The sequence below is a fragment of the Engraulis encrasicolus genome, chromosome 13 (genome assembly GCF_034702125.1).
Source record: "Engraulis encrasicolus isolate BLACKSEA-1 chromosome 13, IST_EnEncr_1.0, whole genome shotgun sequence".
NCBI classification, from domain to species: domain Eukaryota; kingdom Metazoa; phylum Chordata; class Actinopteri; order Clupeiformes; family Engraulidae; genus Engraulis; species Engraulis encrasicolus.
The window spans coordinates 36,886,386-36,909,550 of NC_085869.1; the positions used below are offsets into that span (position 1 = coordinate 36,886,386).

The following is a 23,165-nucleotide window of genomic DNA, read 5'->3' on the forward strand; positions in this document are numbered from 1 at the left end:
ACCATTTAACTGGAAACTGAAGTCAAATGCAGTTGGTTTATGCGTATTTATATACCTCATTTACTGTTATAACTGGAAAACAACACACTGGAAAGGTGACTTGAATCTCTTAATGAGGTCATGTCCTTGTACACTGGAATTGTAGCAATACATGAAGACTACTGAGTAACTCTGTTCCCAAGCTAAGGTTTGCACACTGCATTGATATTTGTATATCAACGCCTAGTGGTGTGTATTTGGCACTGCCCTTACTATTCGATTCGATTATGATTCGGGAGGTATCGATACGATTTGATGCGAATCGATTCAGTTCGATTCTACGATGCATTGCAATGCATTTCATTTCTACTGAAAGCAAGGCCATTTTGTCATTATTCATGTGGCAATACAAGCAGTCAGATACTGAACAACATTTTAATGGCTGTTCTATGTATCAGTCCTGCAGTTTTTATTGCTTTGATGTGCTTTCATTTAAATGAAAGTTAATTTGCTGAAGAAATGCCCACGGAAGTATGAAAATAGGTGGCATCGATTATGGTATTTTCCAAATCGATTATTGAATTGTGCTGCCCCGCATTGCGATATATTGCCGAATCGATTATTGTTGACACCACTATGAACACCCCTTTCCAGCATCCAAGCACAGAAGGCCTTCACTGGGTTCCAATGACCAGGTCATCGAGGACATTCATTATTATTTTTTACTTCCTGCCTGGACACTGGTCACGTGTCAGGCAGTGTTGTGCCCAGTCTCGCTCAACAACACTCTTCTCTCAGGTTTGAAATCCCATTCGCTGAATGTAGAGCGAACGAATGGCATGAAAGACAAGTGTGCTCGTTTACCTGTAGTGGGCAAAAAAAAAATGCCAGCCTATGTCCTTTTGCCTAACCTGAGACTGAAGGTTTTTCAGACGGGGTTGATGTGTTTTGACTCAGAGCCTGTTTATACGTAGATGGATCTTTTTGTAAACGCGTCAGTTTGAGTTTTAAGAAATCTCTTAAAACTCTGGTTTTAAAAATATCAATTTTAGGAAGATAAAATGCTCCTTGCATACAAAAAAAATTGTGTGAGAAAATATCCACGTATGTGTAATCAAGGCCTCCTAGTGTCCATGCAGTACCTGTACATGGCCTGCTTGAAAACACATCATGGGCAACGTGTGTAATACTGCCCCCTGTTGCTGTGAATGTGGAAGTGTACAACTTGGTTTGGATGTTGGAAGTATCCTACTGTGACCGAAGACTCTTATCTATTATGAATACGGATTGCATCTGTTTTAAGTGTGAATTCTTCTTCTGTGATTTTTTTGTATATTAATAATGAAAAAAAGCAATTTATAGTTATTGTTCTTGATGCACCTAAACATTTTTTGTTGGTAAAACTGGAAGTGGAAAACAAATTGATGCTGCTGAGAAATAATCAAATAAATGTTTTTGTTTTTTAAAACGTTGTGCGAAATCTTTTGGGAGTTATTGCTTACAAACATCGCCATGGGGCAGTAAGGTTCCTCAAACACAGACAACATAAACAGAAAAAAAATCTTGATTTATAAGGTTATATTTTCTGTACACAAAACATATTCCAAATCAAAACAAGGCTTAAAAATCCCTTCAATTACAGTCTGTATAAGGACAAAGTATTTTGAGACATTAAAAAAGACAATAAATTAATATAATTAAGCCCAACAAGACTTAAGAGTTTGTTGTTGTGGCGTGCAAAAATGTTAACATTTTAAAAGGGATATGAAGGTATGGACTCTGTGAATGTCTGTGAAACCCATCAAGACTGTTTGGGACGAGGAAGCAGTATGTCGATGAAAAAGTCCCCCACGAAAGCTGGCATGTAGGAGAGGGGGATCCAGAAGAGCTTGGCGTCCCAGCCGGCGCTGTAACGCGTCCTGGGGTACTTGGCCATCAGGGCGTGCTGCATGCAGTTGGAGACCTTGGACAGATCACTGCTGCACAGCAAGGTCATGGAGAAGCTCTGAGACTTCTTATCTGAAATCACACGTTCACACATCATGAATACACGTCACTGACTGGACCCAATTTTACGATTATTAGATGACCAATTATTACAGTTATAGAGTTATTCCACTGCTGAGATTGTGGTGGTGATTTTGTCTCCTTTCTTAATAGGATGAAGCATGTCATAGAACTAAAATTTCTCAATTTCAATAGTTTAAGAGAAAATACATCCAAATCAATTAAATCCAGTTCATTGGGACCATGTACAATTAAAACATAAATGTTTCCATTTAATGCACTGCACCAGAGTTAGGATTAGGCTAATTTGCATCTGTCGTCCCTGACATTAAAATAAAATAAAATACAATAGAGTAATGAAGTAAAGCTGCAAATGAATGAAAATACACATAAAACAATAAACAAATCACTCATGCATGTCCCCTGCACCCCCTGCACCCACCCACACACCCACCCAAACGAAAACAAAATAAAAACAAATTTAAAACAAAAAACATTGACCATAACCATAATAACACATTATTATCACCAAGTTAGTGGTTACATTTTTGGCTGTTTTAGAGCATGTTTCAACGGTGACTTAAAGCTCCTGAGTACTGAAGGAGCCACAGCTCTTCAGGTCATGTTATGAAACAAGCATTTCCCCATACTCAGTCACACCAGATTATTGAATGGTGGCACACAGACCTGGGTTAATCTAGGTCTGTGTGGTGGCATTACTCACACTCCTCCAGATAGCTGTGTCCGTAGGTGGCCCTGACGTCATCGGGGAGGCGGTCCCACAGCCTCTGCAGATCATCCTCTATCAGATCCAGACGCGTCACGTTTGTTTTGAAGAAGCCTGGCTCGATGATGCTCACTTTGATACCGAAATGCCTCATGTCCCTCCTGCATGCAAAAGAAACAGATATGATGTTGAGGCACAAGGGGAGGCTGTTGTACAGGCCAAGCCACTGCACATACTGTAGGGTGGCGTCAGGTTAGTTGAGCTGGGGACAATAACACAATAGCATCAGCGGCCCAGGTGAAAAACCTTGTAATGTGATTGCGTTCCAGACAAGCTCCATCAACCTCCTGCTAGCCTTCATGAATACTTATAAGCCTAGAACCAAGTTGGGGTTCTAGTGTAAAGGAAACTTGTGTATTTTCAATGTATGTACTAATATATAATAATATAATTATGATTCATTAATAAATACTATTTTTCTCCACTTAATGTTGGAATTGTATGATTTGGCTAAAAGGGTATTTCCCGGTGGGGCAACAGTCAATAGGCGCAACAGGGTTTGTTTGTATTTTCTTATAGGCAATCCCAGAAATTATAGAGGGACACACAAAAAATGTTCAGACCTACTTTATTTTAAATAAAATGCGTTATTATTATTATTATTATTATTATTATTATTATTATTATTATTACTTTTGCAGATACACAATGCACCAATTCAGAAAACATGGGTACATCTTAAACCTTTCCGTATGTTACTATACCTGACGCTATCGGAGAAGGCCTCAACCCCCCACTTTGACGGACAGTAGGCTCCTCCAACCAGAGACAGCCGTCCCAAGATGCTGGCCACGTTCACCACTCTGCCCTTGGCCTTCTTCAGCAGGGGGAGGAACTTGAGGGTGACCTCGACCACACCCATGAAGTTCACATCCAGCACCTTAAAATTATAACAATGATAACAATAAGAAGAAGAAGAAGAAGAAGAAGAAGAAGAAGAAGAAGAAGAAGAAGAAGAAGAAGAAGAAGAAGAAGAACAACAACAACAACAACAACAACAACAACAACAACAACAACAACAACAACAACAACAACAACAACAACAACAACAACAACAACAAGGTTTTATACATCGCCTTTTCAAATAGGCTACCAACTGTTGCTTTGCATGATATATGCAGAGGCAATTCTGGGTCAGTTGGGGCCCCAAGCAAAATAATAAAATAAAAAAAGAACATTCGCAACAAACGGCAACTACTGTGTTTTAAGTGTTATCTGTTGTTTCCCATCTAGTGGTTTGGAGGCCCCAAGCGGCTGCTTGCCTAGCCTGGTGACAAGATGCGCCTCTGGGAATATGCATGATGATGAGTATACTGTATGGTATGTGCATGCATGTGATGTGAGTATGACCTTGCGGAAGTCCTCAATCTGTAGCCACTCTGTTGGACCTATAGGGATGGAGACCCCGGCATTGTTGATCAGACCATACAGGCCTGCAACAAGAAGAAAAAAACACACACAGAAATTAAAATGTAATGTTAATCATACCAATTGAAAAAAAAATTCTGACAGTGCAAAGTGATAAATAAAAAAAAAATCTTCAAACCTTCCATCCCACAGTTATGAAGTTATAGTTATTATAATATAGCTATTAATATAGTGTAAGTAAAATATATAGAATAGACTAATTATTATATAATGCCCCCACCCCCAGCCTAGCACATTGAAAGACCCTCTCTGAGGAACATCATATGAACATTATGATGTGCATTTCTCTAAAATGTGGTCTCGTTATAACATGAAACATTGGGCCCCTAGATGTTATCCAGGAATTATCCCCTTGATTTGTACAGCTGCTTACTGTGTGTACTGTACTCTCACATAGCCTACGTGTGAGATTGTGGGGTGGCAAAGTTATTTATCACTCTTTCTTTGTAAGTGAATTCCCTATCTGAAGGCACAGGTTAGAAAAATATGCAGATTTATGGGTTCACTTTAGGTCTGTGTTGTCGTCAAGAAGCTCTTTCTCCACTTTATCTTCTCCTGTACTTGTCTCAGACTGGCACCCCTATCTATGTAGGCCTGTTACCCCCTCCTGTTGCTGTCAGATGTAGGCTGGCTACCTCGCTCCCCGGTCTCGCGCCGCACCATCTCCACGGCGCGGTCGATGCTCGCGCTGTCTTTAACATTGAGCAGAACTGTCTTCAGTCTGGGGGAGGCGGCCTTGCTCAGCTCATACGAACCACTCTCTGACAGGCATGCGGCTATTACGTGAAAGCCTTGTCGATCGAGCTGTTTGGCAGCAAGGTTGCCGAAACCGCTGTCGCAACCCGTGATCACGACATGTTTTTTATCAATGTCATCTATTTCCATGGAGTCCCGGATGTACCAGATGACAAATACCGCAACAGGCAGCAAGAATGTGTAAGAGAAGATGTACGCATACACCTACAGTAACAGAAACAAAATGAAAGTTAAATGTAGCCGGTTTTACTGAACGCTTGGCCATACTACAACTTGAATTTAAAATGGTCTCTGAAGTTCACCTAGGCCTATAGCTTGCACATTATGAGCGTCATGAACTAAATTCCTCCTCCTCACCTGAGCAAGACCAGGCAGAACATGTTCCTCTTCTGTCACCTGCAAAGATGCTCACAATGTCACTGTGGAGATAAACACTGTTTACCTCACTACACACTCAAGCGCGCGCGCGCGCACGCACGCACGCACGCACGCACACACACACACACACACACACACACACACACACACACACACACACACACACACACACACACACACACACACACACACACAATTAAGCAACTCAATCAAGTGTAAGATTAACAAATCAACAGTATTAAACTTCTCTCATTTTTGGGTTTTCTATGCTATTATGAAAAAAATCTGCAGATCTGTACAATGTGCAGGTTCTCTTTTTGATGTGTTTTTGTGCCCAACATTGAAGTATGTTTTCTATACCTGCAATATTCTTTTGTTATAGCCAAATACTATAATATGAGCAATAGCCCTGCTATAGTTTTTCACAGTAATTTCACAGCCCTCTGTTAACATTAATAATTTTAGGTCGCTTACCAACTTAACAGTTTACTTTATACAAAACACAGCAGTCTTTCTTTTTGTAGCAGTCTATTCAGTCTCACAGAATGTATGTACATCTTCACAAGACCCCAAAATTCAACACTGTACATTATATAACTGCACCTTACAGTACAGGACATGTCAAACTGAAGCAAAATATATCTCAAATACATTCTACATCACTCTACATCACTCCAAACACATCAGTGTGTAGGTGAGCTTATGGACCATGTGTTTATGTATGGGTATATTCACAAATTTTCAAACACCTAAATATGATATGAATATGTGGTTGATTCATGAAATACAATACATTTCCAGAGACACAATATGCAGCTGACATCTACATGACGTCATCAAAATTATATCATGTTAAGTCAGTTTGCTCAAGTGCTTGGTTGTGTCCTGAAAATGACACTATTTCTACAAACCATCATGTTCACATTACCTAACATGTGATAATGAAGACAAAAGGCTACTCTTGGTGCCATGTATCAGGCTAGGTTTTACAGTACGTGAGTCAGTCAATGCCATAGGCTACTCAATATTCTACTCTTCCGAACCGTTGTGCTATTTGTTGTTTTGTTTTGAGTGTAGGAAGGTGTGAATTTAGCATAGAAGCAATCAAAGTAAAACAAATAAATGCAAAATAAAATGAGTGCAATGTAATATAAAGAATGCAACTTTATAACGGCAGAATAGTGGTTAATTTTGAAAGCATGCGTTTTATTGTCTGTGTCTAAGTCTTGTCATACATCCAGTGTGTTTTGTTTTTTAAACAGATGTGTTTTCACAATGACACTCTGAGATTTTACTTTTGAACAAAGTGTCTTCTGTATAAAATTGTGTGTAGACAGCTGCAGTCTGTATGTTGTTTAAAGGAGCTAGTGCTTAACAAAACTGGCATGGAAGTGTAATGCTTGACTTTTGTTTAAAGTAATGCAATATGTGTCTAAGTTATAATACCAACAACTTAACGATATGCTACTTTGGTTTAAGCATCGGCCTATAGTGTTTAAGCAGTAGGCAAAAACTGTAACTGAACAAAATGTCTGTAGAGAATGTTCGTGTTTCATGCTGCCAGTAGTTCACATGTTAAGCAGCCCACTAATCAGATTGATCTTGTTTACATTTTCATTAGAGTTAGCATACAGTACACAGATGAAGCATGATATGTTGGGGCTGGCTTCCTCTCTGAAGATTGCAGGGGAGAGAGCACCAGGGATCTATACTACAAATCTTCTATCAGATGATTTACCTCGTAGCCTCTAACTGCAGATGGGGGTCGCCGGCGGGCCTATACACTATTTGCTGAAAATAGTCAACTACATCATAACAACATTGCTATGACAGTACCGAGAGCCTTAAGTAATAGATTAAGACATAGTCATTACAATTTTGGTGAGAGTAAGGTTATAACATAGGCTCTGCGCTAAGGGGTTTTAACTTAACATGGTCTTAAAGGACCAGTTCAGTCAATTTCAACATGCATTTGTAATGCTCACACTACCCTGGACTTGTCAGTACCTGAGATTTTTTCTTCTTCTTCTTCAGCCTTTTCCGAGATCCTGGTCATTGTAATGGGGGCAGCGCTTTCTTTACATTTCCAAAAAAAACATTCTTATTTATTCCCAAAAACATCCAAAAGTTTATACAACATCAGCAGACAACTAGCAAACAGCGGTACCTTTTGAGAAAATATTTGGAGTAGGCCTATGTTAAATTTGTTTTAAATGTAAACAAACGCTGCCCCCATTAGAATAGCTCATATCTCGGAAAGGGCTGAGCCGAAAAATGTGGCATCACCAGGTACTGACAAGTCAAGTGTAGTGTGAGCAATACAACAGCATATTGAAATTGACAACTGGTCCTTTAACAAAATGAGGGGTCCAGGCTATTCTATTAGATGACTTACCTCTAAACGTAACCTGGTCTTAAGAAAATGAGGACTCCAGGCTCTTCTCTGAGATGATTTACCTCTTAACTTAACCTGGTTTACTAAGAAAATGAGGACTTCAGGCTCTTCTATTAGACGATTTATATCTCTTAACCTAGTTTACTGCTAAACCAGCTGTGTAATATAGGCCCCTTGAGGAAAAATGACATTGTTTTGCCTTGCCACCAGATGGCATAAACGGATTAGCTTTTCTACTTCAGAAATGAGATCCCACGCTCACATTCATGCATTATGCAGAAGAACAGTGGAAGGAACGCCTCTGCGTCTCAAGAACAAGCCAACATAACTTCTCAATACAAACTAGTTTATCCACTCAACACCCAGTGTTGTCCATGCACTCTGCCCTGCTTTGATCTTGATCTCATACCAGATTGAATGAATGCTCAGCATGCCACAAACCTCACCATGACTATAAACCCCAAGCAGCTTAAGTGTTTCAAAGGCTATGTGCTCTTCTCATTGGCATACGCTTCTGAGTATCCACTCGTATTCCCTCAGACTCCAATCTTCTGCTCCTCTGCTGTCTGTGTCCAGTCGAATGTGTGTGATATGGGCTAAGGGGTGGAAATCAGGTAGCTTGCGCGGTGTCAAAGGTTGTATAGGAGCCACTGGCAACAGGTGAATGTGTATCTGCATGGCCATTGTGCAATAACTTTCATGAACCCTGGACCCTAATAGCCAAACTTGTCTGACTCTAGTCAGCGTTGTTATTGAGTCCCACACAGCATGCAGTGAGAGACACAGCAAATGCTTACACTGTGGCATGCATAGTCCCTTTAGTTTAGGTAACCCTCTTTGCTGTATCTTAGGCATCTGTATTTCTCAAGTGCTTGTGTAACTAACGTGCAATAGGTGCTGGGAGATATTTAACCGGAAGGCACATTGAAGGACAGGGCAAAGTGCATTTTCTGTGTATTATAACAGTGTTTCTCAACTGGTGGGTCGCGACCCAAAAGTGGGTCGCGGAGGGGTCATGGGTGGGTCGCTGAGCCTTGGTGTAGAAAAAACGTAATTAAAAAAAAAAAAAAAATCCAACTTCTATTTTGATAGGCTAGTGAACTCCGTGTCATCTGTTGTCATAGATACAATCTGAATGTTTATGCGAGATAGATAGCGTGCAACCAGTCATTCGAGTCTTGGTTACATTTTGAGAATTGCATTGAATTGACTTGAACGCTAAAAAAATTGGGTCGCGACCGAATGAGAGTGGAAAATGGTGGGTCCCAAGACTGTTCCAGTTGAGAATCACTGTATTATAATAGACCCAGTCGGCAACTCTGGGCCCACCCATGAAATTGCTTGTTTTCCCCCACGTTGGCTAATCAATATGCCAAATGACTGGCAGTGATTGGACAGCACAAGCATTCGGAGGGGAAAACAATGCAGCTTAATGGGCGGGCCAGAGGAGCCGACTGGGTGAATAGGCATTAAGCTGTCATTTGGTAAATGCTGTTTGTGCAACTTTACCCTCATCAATTGCTTAATAGCCTATTCACCCAATCGGCTCCTCTGGCAATTGATGAGGGTAAAGTTGTACAAACAGCATTTGATGTGTGAGTTCCAATGTGTACACAGATGCAAGTCGAACAAACAAACAAACAACAAACAAACAAACAACATACAGTATCCAATTATGTGCAAGTCATTTTTAATATGGACGTTTCAAACAACACATGATTGCACAAACAGAGAACTTCTGTTTTCCCTCCAGTACACACATAAAAACGTCAGCGCCTGACCTCCATTCCTGAACAAAAAAGCACCCCACCCACCCCCATGTCATGTCATGTGACCTCAACAGAAGCCACTCATATGATTATCACAACCAAATTCCTCTTCCTATTCTCGGCTACCTGCCCTGAGGCATAGGCATTCCTCAATAGATTACAGTACTACAGTACATAACACTTGGCACTTGGCATTTAACCCATTTTGTCCTAAGCCCTTTTTGGGGAAAAGGTGCCCTCTCTCTATTAAAACCTAAATATCTCAACCTCCGAAGCACATAAAAACATGGAATAAGTTGCATTTCAAAGCTAGAACCTTCATTTTGCACTAGAAAGTGTTCATTCTGCTCTAACATACCCACATTTAAAAGAAAACAGCTCAAATCTCAACAACTTGAATGCAGCGAATATGACGCTAAAGGACACAATGGCTTAAATAGCTTGTGAATGTAAACTTGTATTATGTTAGTAACAAAGGAGTGTTCAAAGTCTACTCCAAAAAATACTATTGCAAAAATAAAACACACAACATGTTGTAACAGATTTCTTCCTATGTATTACAAAACATCAAGTTTACTCTACTAATCTTTACAGTAGTTCTTGAGAAAAAAGACAAATAGCACCACAAGCCTTCTGAATCTGAAATATGTAGAGAACACGTTTGCAGTCGGCCTCTCAAACGGCAAGTGGAGCCATCAGATTTAGCTGCATCAGTAGCATTGCACACTCGAGTTTCGTTGATCATTTGCTAAAAATATCTCTTATATATGGCTTATTAACCCATTTATGCTGAAAACCCATGAAAAAAACACCTGTTAAATGTCTAAGGCTTAGAACATGTTTTAACATTCGAACATTTTTAATTTTAAAACATCTCAAATTTCATGAGCCTGAAAGGTGCATCATGCATCTCCCGGCGCTAGGGTCAACGTTGCGCTAAGCAGCATCTGGCATGAATGGGTTAATCAGCATCACAGAACATCACAACATCTCGCTACACTGTCTGTCATACGACAGTTGCTACTTTTACACGAGACATTTCATTCGGAATTAACCCCATTTAATTCTAAATAAAGCTTAATTCCACTTTGGAAACGTCATGTAAACACTTCTCAATTCGGAATTAAATGAAAGAACAAAGGAAACTCAATGGAACTATTTAAGTCTGAATTATTCATTTGGAATTAAAATCGTCATGTAAACGTAGCCATTGTCTCTCTAAGCAACCTTCCTTTCTGTATCCCATGCACAGTACCATGGAATATCACAGCACGCGCCGCTACACTGTTTACATTTCATGTTATTTGAGCGCCAATAGTTTGGCTGAACCTAGCGCAGGTCTCACTGCATTCTTAGCCAGCACTCTGTCTTGCAAGAATGTTGGCATGTATGAGATGGGGATCCAGAAGAACTTGGCGTCCCAGCCGGGCGAGTAGCGGGTTCGGGGGTGCGCTGCGCTGACGGCGTGGGTCATGCAGCTCACCACCTTCATGAGGTCACTGTCCAGCATCTTCAGTAAGCTGTCCTCCAACGTATGGGTGACTGGTCAAGAACAGAGAAGAGAGTAGAGAGAGAGAGAGAGAGAGAGAGAGTAGAGCAACTCTGTTTAGCTCCCAAAGGAAATCTGTTCAGGTATGGGACCTGATAAAAATGTGCTGCTACCAGCAGGGAAGATGACAGAGGTGGACAACAGGGTCAGGTGTCCAAGGAGGCCAAGGGAATTGGGTCCTCATTAAATTATATATATTTGATGGGCTTTCAGATTACTTTATCCCAGGGCTGGTAATAGCTGTGAGCTCATGCATGAAAACAAACTCTATTTACCTCTATCCAAGTAATTGCTTCCATACTCGTCTTTAACTTCTTGGGGTAATCGGTTCCATAAGCCGTTCAGATTCTTCAGAATCATACTCGTGTCTGTGACACTAGTTTTGAAAAACCCGGGCTCAATACACAGCACCTTCACTCCAAAAGGAGCCATGTTTCTCCTAAAAGAATGCAAGATACAACAATTAGATTCACGCTACAATAAGAACAGAAGGGTTTGTAAAAGAACAGACAAAGATGCCTCACCAAAACCAAGGACAACAGATATTCTTGCTTTGAGTGTAACAGCCAGGCTAACAAGACTAGGTTTAGACTAGCAACTTAGCAAGTACATGTAATAGATCAAATTCAGAAGTAAACTGCATAGCACATCAGCATATTCAGAAAACAAAAACGCAAACACAGTTCACACATAGCATACAGAGACGACATTGCCAATGGGGACCCAGAAAAAGCAACACAGTCTCACCCCAATTTCTGACTACTGTTGAACAGACTGTAATTTTTGATGTTGAGGGCATCCCTGCCACGTCGCATGTTAACTATGTGGCGTAAACCTAGACCCTTTCCCTAACTCAAGTTATGCTGCCACGGGGCACTGTGCCACATTTGGGCTTGCATGCTCAACCCCGGGGACCCCGGTTCAAGTCTGGCCAGGGCCATTTCCCGATCCTACCCCGCCTCTCTGTCCCATTCGCTTCCTGTCACCATCTTCGACTGTCCTGTCAAGTAAAGGCATAAAAGCCCCTAAAAATATATATTTAAAAAAAAAAGTTATGCTGCCTGCGAGACTTTGAGGGCTTGATCTTCATTCGGGCACATGACATCAGCTCGTCCATCCTCTTCAGCAGTCTTGCTGTACAAGCTGCTGTCTGAAGGAGGTAGGTGACGTCGTCCATGTAGCTCCTTAGTGGGGGAAGCCTCTGACCATTTGGCCGTTTGATCCATAGAGGTAGAAAATAACACTAGAGAGGACACAGCAATTTGCGACAGCACTGGGAAATGGCAGATGGAGCTTCCCAACCAGGGCTGTACGTTAAGCTTTTTCACTAGGAGCACAGGTGCTCCTAAATGAAAAAAATTAGGAGCACGGATAAAAATTTAGGAGCACATATACAAATTAAGGAGCACTCTAAAAATGTAGCGAGACTTTTGTTAATTGGGGGGGGGGTATGTAAAATAATGTGCTTATTGCACCATTGCTTGTTTCTTCATCTTCATGCACAATAGCCTAGGCTAGGCTAGATGTCAGTGTTTTTTTTTTCCAACACTGGGGTATGGGGTCACCTGGAATTCCAATGGGCTCCCCTGAAATGTCTAGGTGTGAAATAAAAAATACCAATAAATATCACTAATTAACAATCCATGTAGTCTTATACTGTCAGAAATATCCACTGTTTTTTTGTATAGCCAGCAAGTTTGCCCAGTCATGGTTTTGGTTGTGAAAAAAATGGGGTCCCCAAAAGTTTAGGATAAAATGGTCCCAGTGGAAAACGTGTTGGGAACCACTGCTATAAATCACAGTTCCCATTACTATTACTATTATTAGGCCTATTATTATTATTATTATAACTTCGTGATTAAAAGCATATAAATCACATGCTTACTGAACTAGATTGACTAAATCTTAAACATAGCCTACTACACGTTAATCCAACGGGCTTTATTATAGCCTAGTTTTTGTTTCCTCAAACGCATGGGTTGGAACGGTGTGAAATGAAACTGGGAGACGGAAAATTATCTCACTGTGTTGGCTGCTCTTTTTGATAGCCTAGAGCACCGGTAGCTACTGGAACAACTAGACTTTAAATTTGCGCGCACTGCACACTAATTGTGAACGCTCCTCGAACTATATTTTGACTTGATTACTTCGATTGCTATTGCATTTTTTTGCGAAGTCATTGCGAAGACAGCGGTTTGGGAAACGCCAAAACAGCTCAAACAACGACGTCTTTTAAATCACATGAGCTAGCAAACCGAGTGGCTATTTCACTATCGAATTCAATAGGTTTCCTGTTAGCAATGCAAACTCCCGCATTTGAACGTTTTAAACAGCAGTCCATTTCGAAAAGCTGTAAGAAGTTTTGGCACAGAACATCCGACTGGGAGATGAGGCATGCGCGCCTTGTAACTGCTGCCAACTTGCCACCAGGGATCTGTGCGAAGCGATTCTGTTTTTTTTTCTGAGCTACGGGAGCAGAGATGGCTCAATCTTAACCAACACGGAATTCAAGCAACATTGACCGTCTTTTTTGAAGCGTTCCTAATGGAGTTTGATGCTGTCTATCAGACAGGCTGTGGAAAAATTGAGCAGCTCTCGCAATCATGCACTCGAACTCAGGAGCAAAATGCGAATGAAAGGGTTGAAATGCATACTCGTACAGGTGCGCCCGTTTTATTTTTCTTTCTCGCACAGTCAAAAATTTAGGCTCAATATGCGACCAATTGGTCGCAATGTAGGCTACAGCCCTGCCAACTTCCGTAGGTAGTGTAGGTAGGGTGAACTAAGGTAATTTGGGACATCAGCCAAAGTGGGACAAATAAGGTTTTGGATTGTTTTCTTTCTAAATATTAGCAGCCAATCACAAAATGGGATGTAATATTGTTACTGCAAATGTCATGTATAAGGAACAATAATTTTATTTGGTGTTAAGTATCATAAAAGGAATGAGCAAAGGTTTGAAGTGACGGTGGATCCAACACTTGTCAGTTGAGCTAGCTGACATGTTGATTACGCTATCAGATCATAAGGATATTATGGCTGAATTAGTGATTATATGGTACAAAATATGATTGAAATATATGTTGTTTTACTAAAGGTTTAATTCAATATCAAAACATTTAGACATTTGTCTTTACTTTATTAAGGAGACATAATTTTAGTAAGTATAGTGGAGTGAGCTAATTTGGGACAATATTTTAAGCTAAAATGGGACAGTTTTCTCATAGCAACAGAATGGGCTTCTGTTAGCTGTTAGCATAGCATATTAGCACGCCATAGGCCTGTATTGTAATATGCATCCCACATGCTAATGGACATGGCCATAGTCACACATGCCCTACTCCTTCAATATTCTCTTGAAATGGAAATGTTTCAGGGATGTTATACCATTTTTTAAATAGTGAAGATCCTAGTCTACTGTTAACAAGAGAAAAACGATATTATTCTTCAGTTTGCGCAAAAATAATGATAATCAAACAGACTGTCCCATTTTACATTAAAGGGTGTCCCAAATTACCATAGCATTTTCTCATGACGAAGTTGGTGTCTCACTGTCTTTAAATGTTAATATATTGTAAAATATTATACTTTAAAAACTAATTCCTACATGGAAATGTACCCAAGACCCATATGAAGACATACAATTACTAAATGTTGGTGTATTTTAAACTTAAAGTGGGTTTTTTTGGCGATCTACCAAAAGTGTCCCAATTTACCATAGTTCACCCTACCTTCAGGCAATGCAAGTCAATGGAGAACACGCCCACCCATGTCAAAAAATTGACTAAAACTTTGTGAATATGAAGTAACACATTAATCAAAGACCAGATTTGAAATGTCAGGCTAAATATCTACTTAAATCATGTGAGTCGATAAAATACATTTAAAAATCAAATAATATATTTTATGAACATAGTTAGCAACACACTTCAACTATTGTCCTTGTATAGTGTGTTGATGGACATTTTCACATGATTAAGCCATTTTTGACAGAGGTGAGCCTTGTTCTCCGTTAATTTCTATTTCTCTGATCTACCTACAGATAATGGCCGCTACAGATTGCCGTAAAAAGGGGGCGGGGTCACCTCTAATGTTATTTTCTACCTCTATGGTTTGATCCCTCCGATCATTTGTCTTGCACTGATGAGAATGATCTCAAATGCTGCTACAAATAGTATTGGAGAAATCGGCACATCCCATTGCGATTCCGACTTCAAGCCGTTGCCACCCAGTAGTGAAGTCTTGTATGGAGAAGCACATCTGCAGGTTGTTGAAATACTCTGCTACCAGGGTCTTGACACAGGTGGGCATGTGAAAGAAGTCACCAACTTCAAGTCTGAAAGAAGTTGGTGCGGGACTGATCCATACGCGTTGGCAAGGTCAAGCCAGATGACGTGCAGGTCAGTCTTCTCCCTCTTTGCCTTCTGAATCTGGTCCCAGATCATTATGGAATGCTCTACGCATCCAGGGAATCCTGGCACCCCTGCTTTCTGACAGTTGGTATCAATATAGCCATTCTCAAGCAGGTAGCGGGTCATTCTTCTGGCTAGAACTGAGAAGAAGATTTTCCCTTCCACGTTTAGTAGGGCGATGCTACGGAACTGGCTGATGTCCTTGGAGTTCGTGTCCTTGGGGATGAAGACTGCTACCGGTCTTTGCCACTCAGATGGCAACATTGCTATGACAACATTGCTATGCCATTACCGAAAGCCTTAAAGGGACACTGTGTGAGATTTTTAGTTGTTTATTTCCAGAATTCATGCTGCCCATTCACTAATGTTACCTTTTTCATGAATATTTACCACCACCATCAAATTCATTATGACTGGGAAAATTGCACTTTTCATACATGAAAAGGGGGATCTTCTCCATGGTCCGCCATTTTGAATTTCCAAAAATAGCCATTTTTAGCTGAAAAAATGACTCTACTTGGACCATACTACAAAATATTTGTTTATTACTCAGACAACTTTCATGTAAAGATCAAATTTGGCAATTGGCAGCCCAGTTTCAATGAGCAGCATAGTTGCAGTACCCTTTTTGACCATTTCCTGCACATTGTCCCTTTAAGTAACAGATTAAGACATAGCCATTACAATGTTGGTGACAGTAAGTTTATAACTCAGGCTCTGCACTAAGGGGTTACAGAAGTGAAAGAAATGTACCTTAGACTGTCATTGAAGGCCTCCACTCCATACTTGGACAGGCAGTAGGGTCCTCCGAAGGGGCTGACCCTGCCAAAGACGCTGGCCACATTGACCACGCGACCCCGGGCCCTCTTGAGGAGTGGCAGGACGCTGAGGGTCACGGCGATGACCCCGTACAGGTTGACCTCCAGCATGGGCCTGAAGTCGTCCACCCTCAACCAGTCGTAGGGGGCGGAGGGCAGGGAAATCCCCGCGTTGTTCACCACAGCCCACAGACCTGGCGTAGTGAAAAAAAATCAACAACTTCAGAGTTAAGTAGAATAGAATAGACTACAGTATAATTCATTACTCTAAAGTGACGCACAAAAGTAAACTGGGTAAAATTGTTAAAACATGTGGGAAAATAATGGGGCGTCAGCAAAATGAGCTTCATAAACTTTATTTAGATAGATTAACAAAGAAAGCGGATAAAGTTTGTGAGTGATTCTACGATTCCCCTACACTTTTGGCAAAAGCAAAATGTCAATCATCAGTATTTTTTTTCAACTAAATGACCTAGATGTTTACATAGTGTATATATTTAAGTTTCCAAACAAACAAATTGCCAAGCTTAATCTTAAATCATTTGATAAATACTCTAATGAAGGCAAACATTTGCTTAATTATTTTGTCAACAGTGTTATGGACAAATACTATGTCATTTCAAACATATATAAAAATACTACAGAGTTGAAACAATATATGTTTGAAAGTGCTTATGTCCCTTAGCAGTAATGTTGTCATTAATCTGTGCAACTGATATAGAAAATGTGATTGTTGAGCTTCATAAGTAGGATTTTATGAGTCACTGTGATACAGACTGACACATTTTTCATCATAAATCTCTGTAACGTCTGATTTGAATATAGTCACCCTCCTTACACAAGACTTCCTTCTCCAGAGATAATCCCTAGTGTATGTTCATAGGATTTTTCCAACACATAAGGGATCAATAGCGCAAAAACACTTTCAAAACAGTCAACCGTGTTACTCAACTGTGTTACGGTTAACAGTGCAGGGGAACAAGTCGGCACTTTTTTAGGAGAAAAAACAGAGCAGACAAACCCATCTCCCTAGAACACAAATTATTTTGTTTGTTTGTCTGTCAATATGGATATAAATTGGCAAAAACATACTCCTCCTCAACTGTCATCAGTGTTGCCAGATTGGGCTGGTTCCCGCCCAATTGGCCTGCTTAGGATGGCCGTGTGCGGGTAAAAATGGCATCTATCAGAAAAACCTTCCCACTGCCATATAAATCAATAGAATTGGGCGGGTTTTTAGGGCGGATTTTGATCATTTTTGGGCTGGAAATCATCAGCCTCATCTGGCAACCCTGACTGTCATACTTAATTGTAACACCATTGACGGTAACACCGTTGACATTTCAGCCATTTTTATGGTCTTGTGCTAACTGAGGACCTCAGAAGTTCCACCACAACACCTTAATCAATTCATGTATCTGTATGCTTTATCTGTGTTTTTCTACATGTGATTTCTAATTCAGATTCTAATGAATATGTTGATAACACAGTTGACAGGCAATTTTCCCGCTATGAGAACATGAAAAAGAATGGATTAAATTATGGAAGGATGGAGCTCAAAATTTACCAAAAAGTCTTCCCGTATCCTGCCAAAGAGGTTATGACATCACGTGATGTTATTCGTATGGCCCAAGACCAAACCATTACTGATTTATGGAGGAGGTTTCAGACCGTGACACGGTTAACACAGTTTTCGTGGACACATACAAAATGGCAAATTTCATGTATAATGGAAAGGACAGTGGTCTTTCTGACAGTTTTGTCATATCGTGATGATTACTGTGAATCAACATTTGCAATCGTCTTGGGCAAAACAAGTTTCTTTACATGCTAATATGAAGACTGAATCTGACATTTGGAAAACAGGACGGCATGAAAACGCCCAAAACCAGTATTAAATATTCATTCTTGCTGAGGGAAATAATGCTATGTCTACACTTTCTGTATTATATGAAAGATAAATGTTTTCTAATGTCCAAAACATCATTGGATGCAGTTAATAGTTAGTGGAACTGCCAAATAAAATCCACGGACTTAAAAGTGTAGGCGAATTAGAGAATCACTCACGTACTGACAATACCCACCCCCTCTCAGTTAAGTTCCAAACACTCCCTTCAGGACGCAGGTATAGATACCCCATTATTAGCGAATAGAGCAAAGAACTCCTTCATCCCCATGGCAATTAACGAATTGAACAAGATGTGGGAGATACATTCATGACATTATGGACTTTCATATTGGGTTAATGGATGCATTTGACCAGTGGTCTGTATTTATTACGTATTTATTTACATAGAAACTATATGTTTAGCTATTTATTGAGTGTATTTGTTGTACTGTATGTGTTTTTTATTGTAGGCCTATATGTTTTTATGCCATTCATTCTGCTGTGCTGTAAATCAAATTGCCTTTTAAAGGACATTAAAGCTTTCAAGTCAAGTCAAGTCAAGTTAATCCTGAGGGGCAATTAAGGGGTCCAGTAGCAAACATACTGTACATAAATATAGAATACACAAGACTTTCCACACATCATTACACATATATTAACCCCTTAGCGCAGAGCCTATGTTATAACCTTACTGTCACCAAAATTGTTATTTGTTATTGTTTATTGATAATAATAAGGCGTGTGGCATGGATCAAATCTGTGCTGAGCACCTGAAGCATGGCAGCAAGAAACTCTGCCCTCTATTAGCAATGTGTTTTACTGGGCTACTCATCCATGGAGTCTTTTATGGCCATATTGCTTGTTTCAGTCCTTAAGGACAAAGCAGGCAAACTGAATAGTATCGAGAACTATAGACCTATAGCTCTGTCTAGACTCTAGTATTCCCTCCAAAGTTTTAGAACGGGTCCTCCTTACAAGGCTTGATGCTTTTCGATTAATATCTGACAACCAGTTTGGTTTAAAAAAGAAACATGGCACTGATACAGTATGTGTATATTTGCATTAAAGGAAATGGTTGCCAAATATGTGAACCAAAACTCCACTGTTTTTATGTGCTTCCTCGATGCCTCTAAGGTTTTTGACCGAATGAATCATACCAAATTATTTATGAAGTTGTTACAGAGAGGGGTCCCAAGGGTCATCATCAGGATCCTTGTGCACTGGTACAGCCACCAGACGATGCGGGTTAAATGGGGGTGTGGTATATCCACCCCATTTCATCTATCTAATGGTGTCCGCCAAGGTGGGCTTTTATCTCCTGCCTTGTTTAATGTTTACATGAATGACTTATCTGTCCAGTTGAGTTTGTGTTCCACAGGCTGTTTAATTGGTAATTCTATGATTAATCACCTCATGTATGCAGATGATCTGGCCCATGTAGTGCTGGGTTGCAACAATTACTTAAAGTGTGCACTCAATCTGGTCTTCTGTATGATATTAAATTCAATGCAAAAAAAGAGCAATGTCATGATAGTGAGAAGTAAAGAAGATAAAAAGATGATATTCCCTGTTTTCTATCTGTGTGATAGCCCTCTTATGGTGTGTAAGGAAGTTAAATACCTTGGTCACATAATTTCAGATGATCTCAGTGATGATCGTGACATATACCGCCAAAGACGTAAACTATATGCTCAGGCCAACATGCTACTTCGCATAACCTATCTGTAAACCTTCTGTAAACCTATGTATACTGCCCATCTATGGTGTAGGTATAAGAAAAGTAGCTACCAGAAGTTGACAGTAGCATATAATAACACTATGAGATTGTTGATGAAGTTACCAAGATGGTCCAGTGATAGCTACCTCTTTGTACACTCCAATGTGCCAGGGTGTGATGTAGTATTCAGAAACATTATATATAAGTTCATGTGCAGACTGGACTGCTCTCAAAACAGCATTATTGAAACCCTTGTGAGTCCAGGAAAGAGCTCTGTGAGGTTCTCCTCCAAGCTCAGACGACACTGAAGAGACTGCCTTTATGTCTGATGGGTGTGTAACCATCTTTTATTTATTTTATTTTTATTTTTTCTCCTATTTTTCTTTTCTACTACTCGACTTTGGTTTGGGATGACATTGAGGCAGCTTACGACATGCGCACCGCACCGTACATTGGCTCTGCACAGTAGCCTTGTACACTACGTAGTCCAACCCGCCTAGCAGCAGAAAACATACTTTATAAGAGTTGGTCTGATACAGCACCTTTAGAGGTCAGACACAAAATGACTCCGTAACAAAGTTGTTTCTTTTCCCCTGTTTGAATCGTTGGGGACGGGTCACCATAGCCCTGATCATCTGGTCATAGCGTGCAGAGGAAGTGTGAATGACAACAGTTTTGTCCCACTACATCCCTGAGCTTTCTAAACTGTGTGGTAGCAGACTAAACTTTTAATTTTACACTCTGGCTTGCCAGGACACAATAAATCCATGTACTGTACACTATGTTGTAAAATAATGTCATTATTCACCACAGCCCACAGCCCTGTCAACATGAAAAGAAAAAAAAACACTAGCTTTGGTTTGGGATCAACATACAAGTACATAGTGCGTACAGTACAGTATATGTGACAGATGACAATATGCATGCCTGCATTTGTTTACTATTCAAGTCAAGTGAAGTCAAGTCAAGTGTACTTTATTGACCAGTCTCCAATGTGCAGTTAAAACTCTACTACCCACTGTAGAATAGCCCTTTCAGTAATTATTATGTTTTTTCTTTAGTACTGTTTGCTTCTGAATTTCCTGGCGTGGTAAACCCTTCTCTTGTCGACACAACAGGAAGGTTTAGTTTGGTATTAACAGAAATCATACACCTAGCCTCCTTCCCAGTTTAATGCAAATATTAACCTGTAACTCAGAAGGGATAACAGAGGGACATTATGTGGGTCAATGCACTGAGGGCAGTGTGTGTGTTGAGTGTGTGTGTGCGCGTGCGCATGTGTGTGTGTGTGTGTGTGTGCGTGTGTGTGTGTGTGTGTGCGTGTGCGTGCGTGCATGTGTGTCGTGTGTGCGTGCATGCATGCGTGCGTGCATGTGTACGTGCTGTGGGTCAAAAGACAGGGCATTCATTTGTTTTCAAACAGCTCTAGGGTAGGCTACACCCCACGTGCACATGCTCGCGCCTTGACCCAGTATGGAGTAGTAATCCTGTCTACAAACCTGTCAAACCTGCCCAGACAAGCCCAGAGAGTAAAATAGTGGAATTAGTGGCATTTGACTAGACACTAGAGGAGCAATCCACTGACAGAATTGAATCATTCTCTTTTGTTGAAAGTGCTGATGAATGATTGTGTGTTTACTTCACCACAAATCCACCATTTCAGTCTGCACACATTCATGTGCAACGGTAGGATAATCCCATTTATGGGGTGTGTAACCCACTAAAGCCATGAAGTGCAGCACATCCGTGTCAACAATGATTATGCATAATTCCAAACGGTGTACAGGATTGCCACAAGAGGCTTATTAATGTCCTGGGGATGAGTTCTAAGACTACAGAAATCCCACATTAAACTGTAGGAGCCACTGATGGGTGTTGTACCGTGTCGTGTTTTCTTGACCGCACCATGACTGCACCTTTCAAGGTACCTGAAACTCCATAGAACTCTCATAGAAGTTGCGCAGCCTAGTATGAGCGTGGAAATAACTGGCTTAGGCTATGCAAGCGAGAAATCTAGGTGATCACGCAAGAACATTCAACTTTCACACATCTGAAGACAAACCTTTCTCTCCAACCAGGGCTTTGATGCTGTCTGCTGCCTTGCTGACGCTGTCTGCATTGCTGACATCCAGGGGCAGAGTTGTCAGTCTGTCGGAAGCTGCTTTCTTCAGTTCGTCTTCCCCTTTTTCTGTGTAGCAGCCTGCAATGACTCGGAAGCCCAGCTGATCCAGGTGTTTAGATAAGAGGTTCCCAAAGCCCGTGTCACAGCCAGTGATGTAGACATATTTCAGCGATGGGTCGGATACACTTTTCCTCTCCCTGATCCAGCGAATGAAAAACAACGAAGGCACCAGCAGACCAAGAATGTATGGGAGCATTTCTGAAAGGGAAGTTTAAAAGTGCATATTTGGATTTAATTTTGAATGGTGTAAGCAAGCGGTTTTTTTCAGTTTGAGAAAGCTGTCCTGAGTTGTGTGCGTTGGAGAGTGAAAAGCGCAAAAGACTCACTGCGCCTTCAGGCGCGCGAAGACACAACTCAAATGAAGGATTACGCTGAAGTTGCATTGCTATGTTTACGAAATCACAGGTCTAACCAGGCGTAACAAAATGGTATACGTTATAACACACATTTTAAATCTTGAGAAGAAACTGTCACCAGCAGGTTTAGGCATCACAAACGACTGGCAACCTGCTCTGTTATTACCAACGTAGTTACAAAGTAGCTACTTTTTGCGTAAATACACCACCGAGTTCAATGAAGTGTTTTTGTTGCCGTTGAACTGTAGAAACAAGATTCTTAGCAAACCTAAGCAACACTTACCTGAATCACGAAGAGTAATGCGAACAATGGTGATGCATTAACCTTGCCCTTGTAGGCAATAGTGATGTTCTAGGTTCAAGTACAAATGTGTTACCCACAGCCTTCCGGTTTGGAGAGATATGCTCTAATGCACGCACTCCATCTAGTGGTTATTACATTATGTCGTAAACTTGTGTTGCTCACAGTTACCACCACGGCTTCAAAGGATCATCATTTTAGAATGAAAGCATATGATGGGCCTATGCCCTGCGTTTTGGTCGCCTCCTAAATAGTCATACATCAGCATTACTACCAAGTTAATGTTTAACAATAAACAACTATGGTTTATATATTTGGAGAATGTTTCATTAAAATCATGTCATAGATTGTGTGCACATAATGAAGAAATAAAAGATATGAATATTTCTGACACAGAAAAAAAGTCTCTGGATGAAGAGGTTATAAACAGGATGAGAAAATAA

General features: G+C 40.5%; 2 protein-coding genes across 2 annotated transcripts; both read right to left on the reverse strand.

The window, feature by feature from the left end:
- Positions 1-1,536: 1,536 nt before the first annotated feature.
- Positions 1,537-8,313, reverse strand: LOC134461087 (retinol dehydrogenase 7-like). Its single transcript, XM_063213852.1, has 7 exons — positions 8,177-8,313; positions 5,315-5,353; positions 4,837-5,161; positions 4,124-4,206; positions 3,478-3,653; positions 2,711-2,874; positions 1,537-1,998 (listed from the first exon to the last, which is right to left on the reverse strand). Exons 1-7 carry the CDS (start codon positions 8,177-8,179, stop codon positions 1,781-1,783), a joined length of 1,008 nt encoding a protein of 335 aa, XP_063069922.1. The 5' UTR covers positions 8,180-8,313; the 3' UTR covers positions 1,537-1,780.
- A 1,120-nt stretch (positions 8,314-9,433) lies between these two features.
- dhrs9 (dehydrogenase/reductase (SDR family) member 9) lies at positions 9,434-22,777 on the reverse strand. The gene is made up of 5 exons (XM_063214609.1): positions 22,705-22,777; positions 21,946-22,263; positions 16,214-16,472; positions 11,324-11,487; positions 9,434-11,041 (listed from the first exon to the last, which is right to left on the reverse strand). Exons 2-5 carry the CDS (start codon positions 22,259-22,261, stop codon positions 10,800-10,802), a joined length of 981 nt encoding a protein of 326 aa, XP_063070679.1. The 5' UTR covers positions 22,262-22,263; positions 22,705-22,777; the 3' UTR covers positions 9,434-10,799.
- Positions 22,778-23,165: the final 388 nt, after the last annotated feature.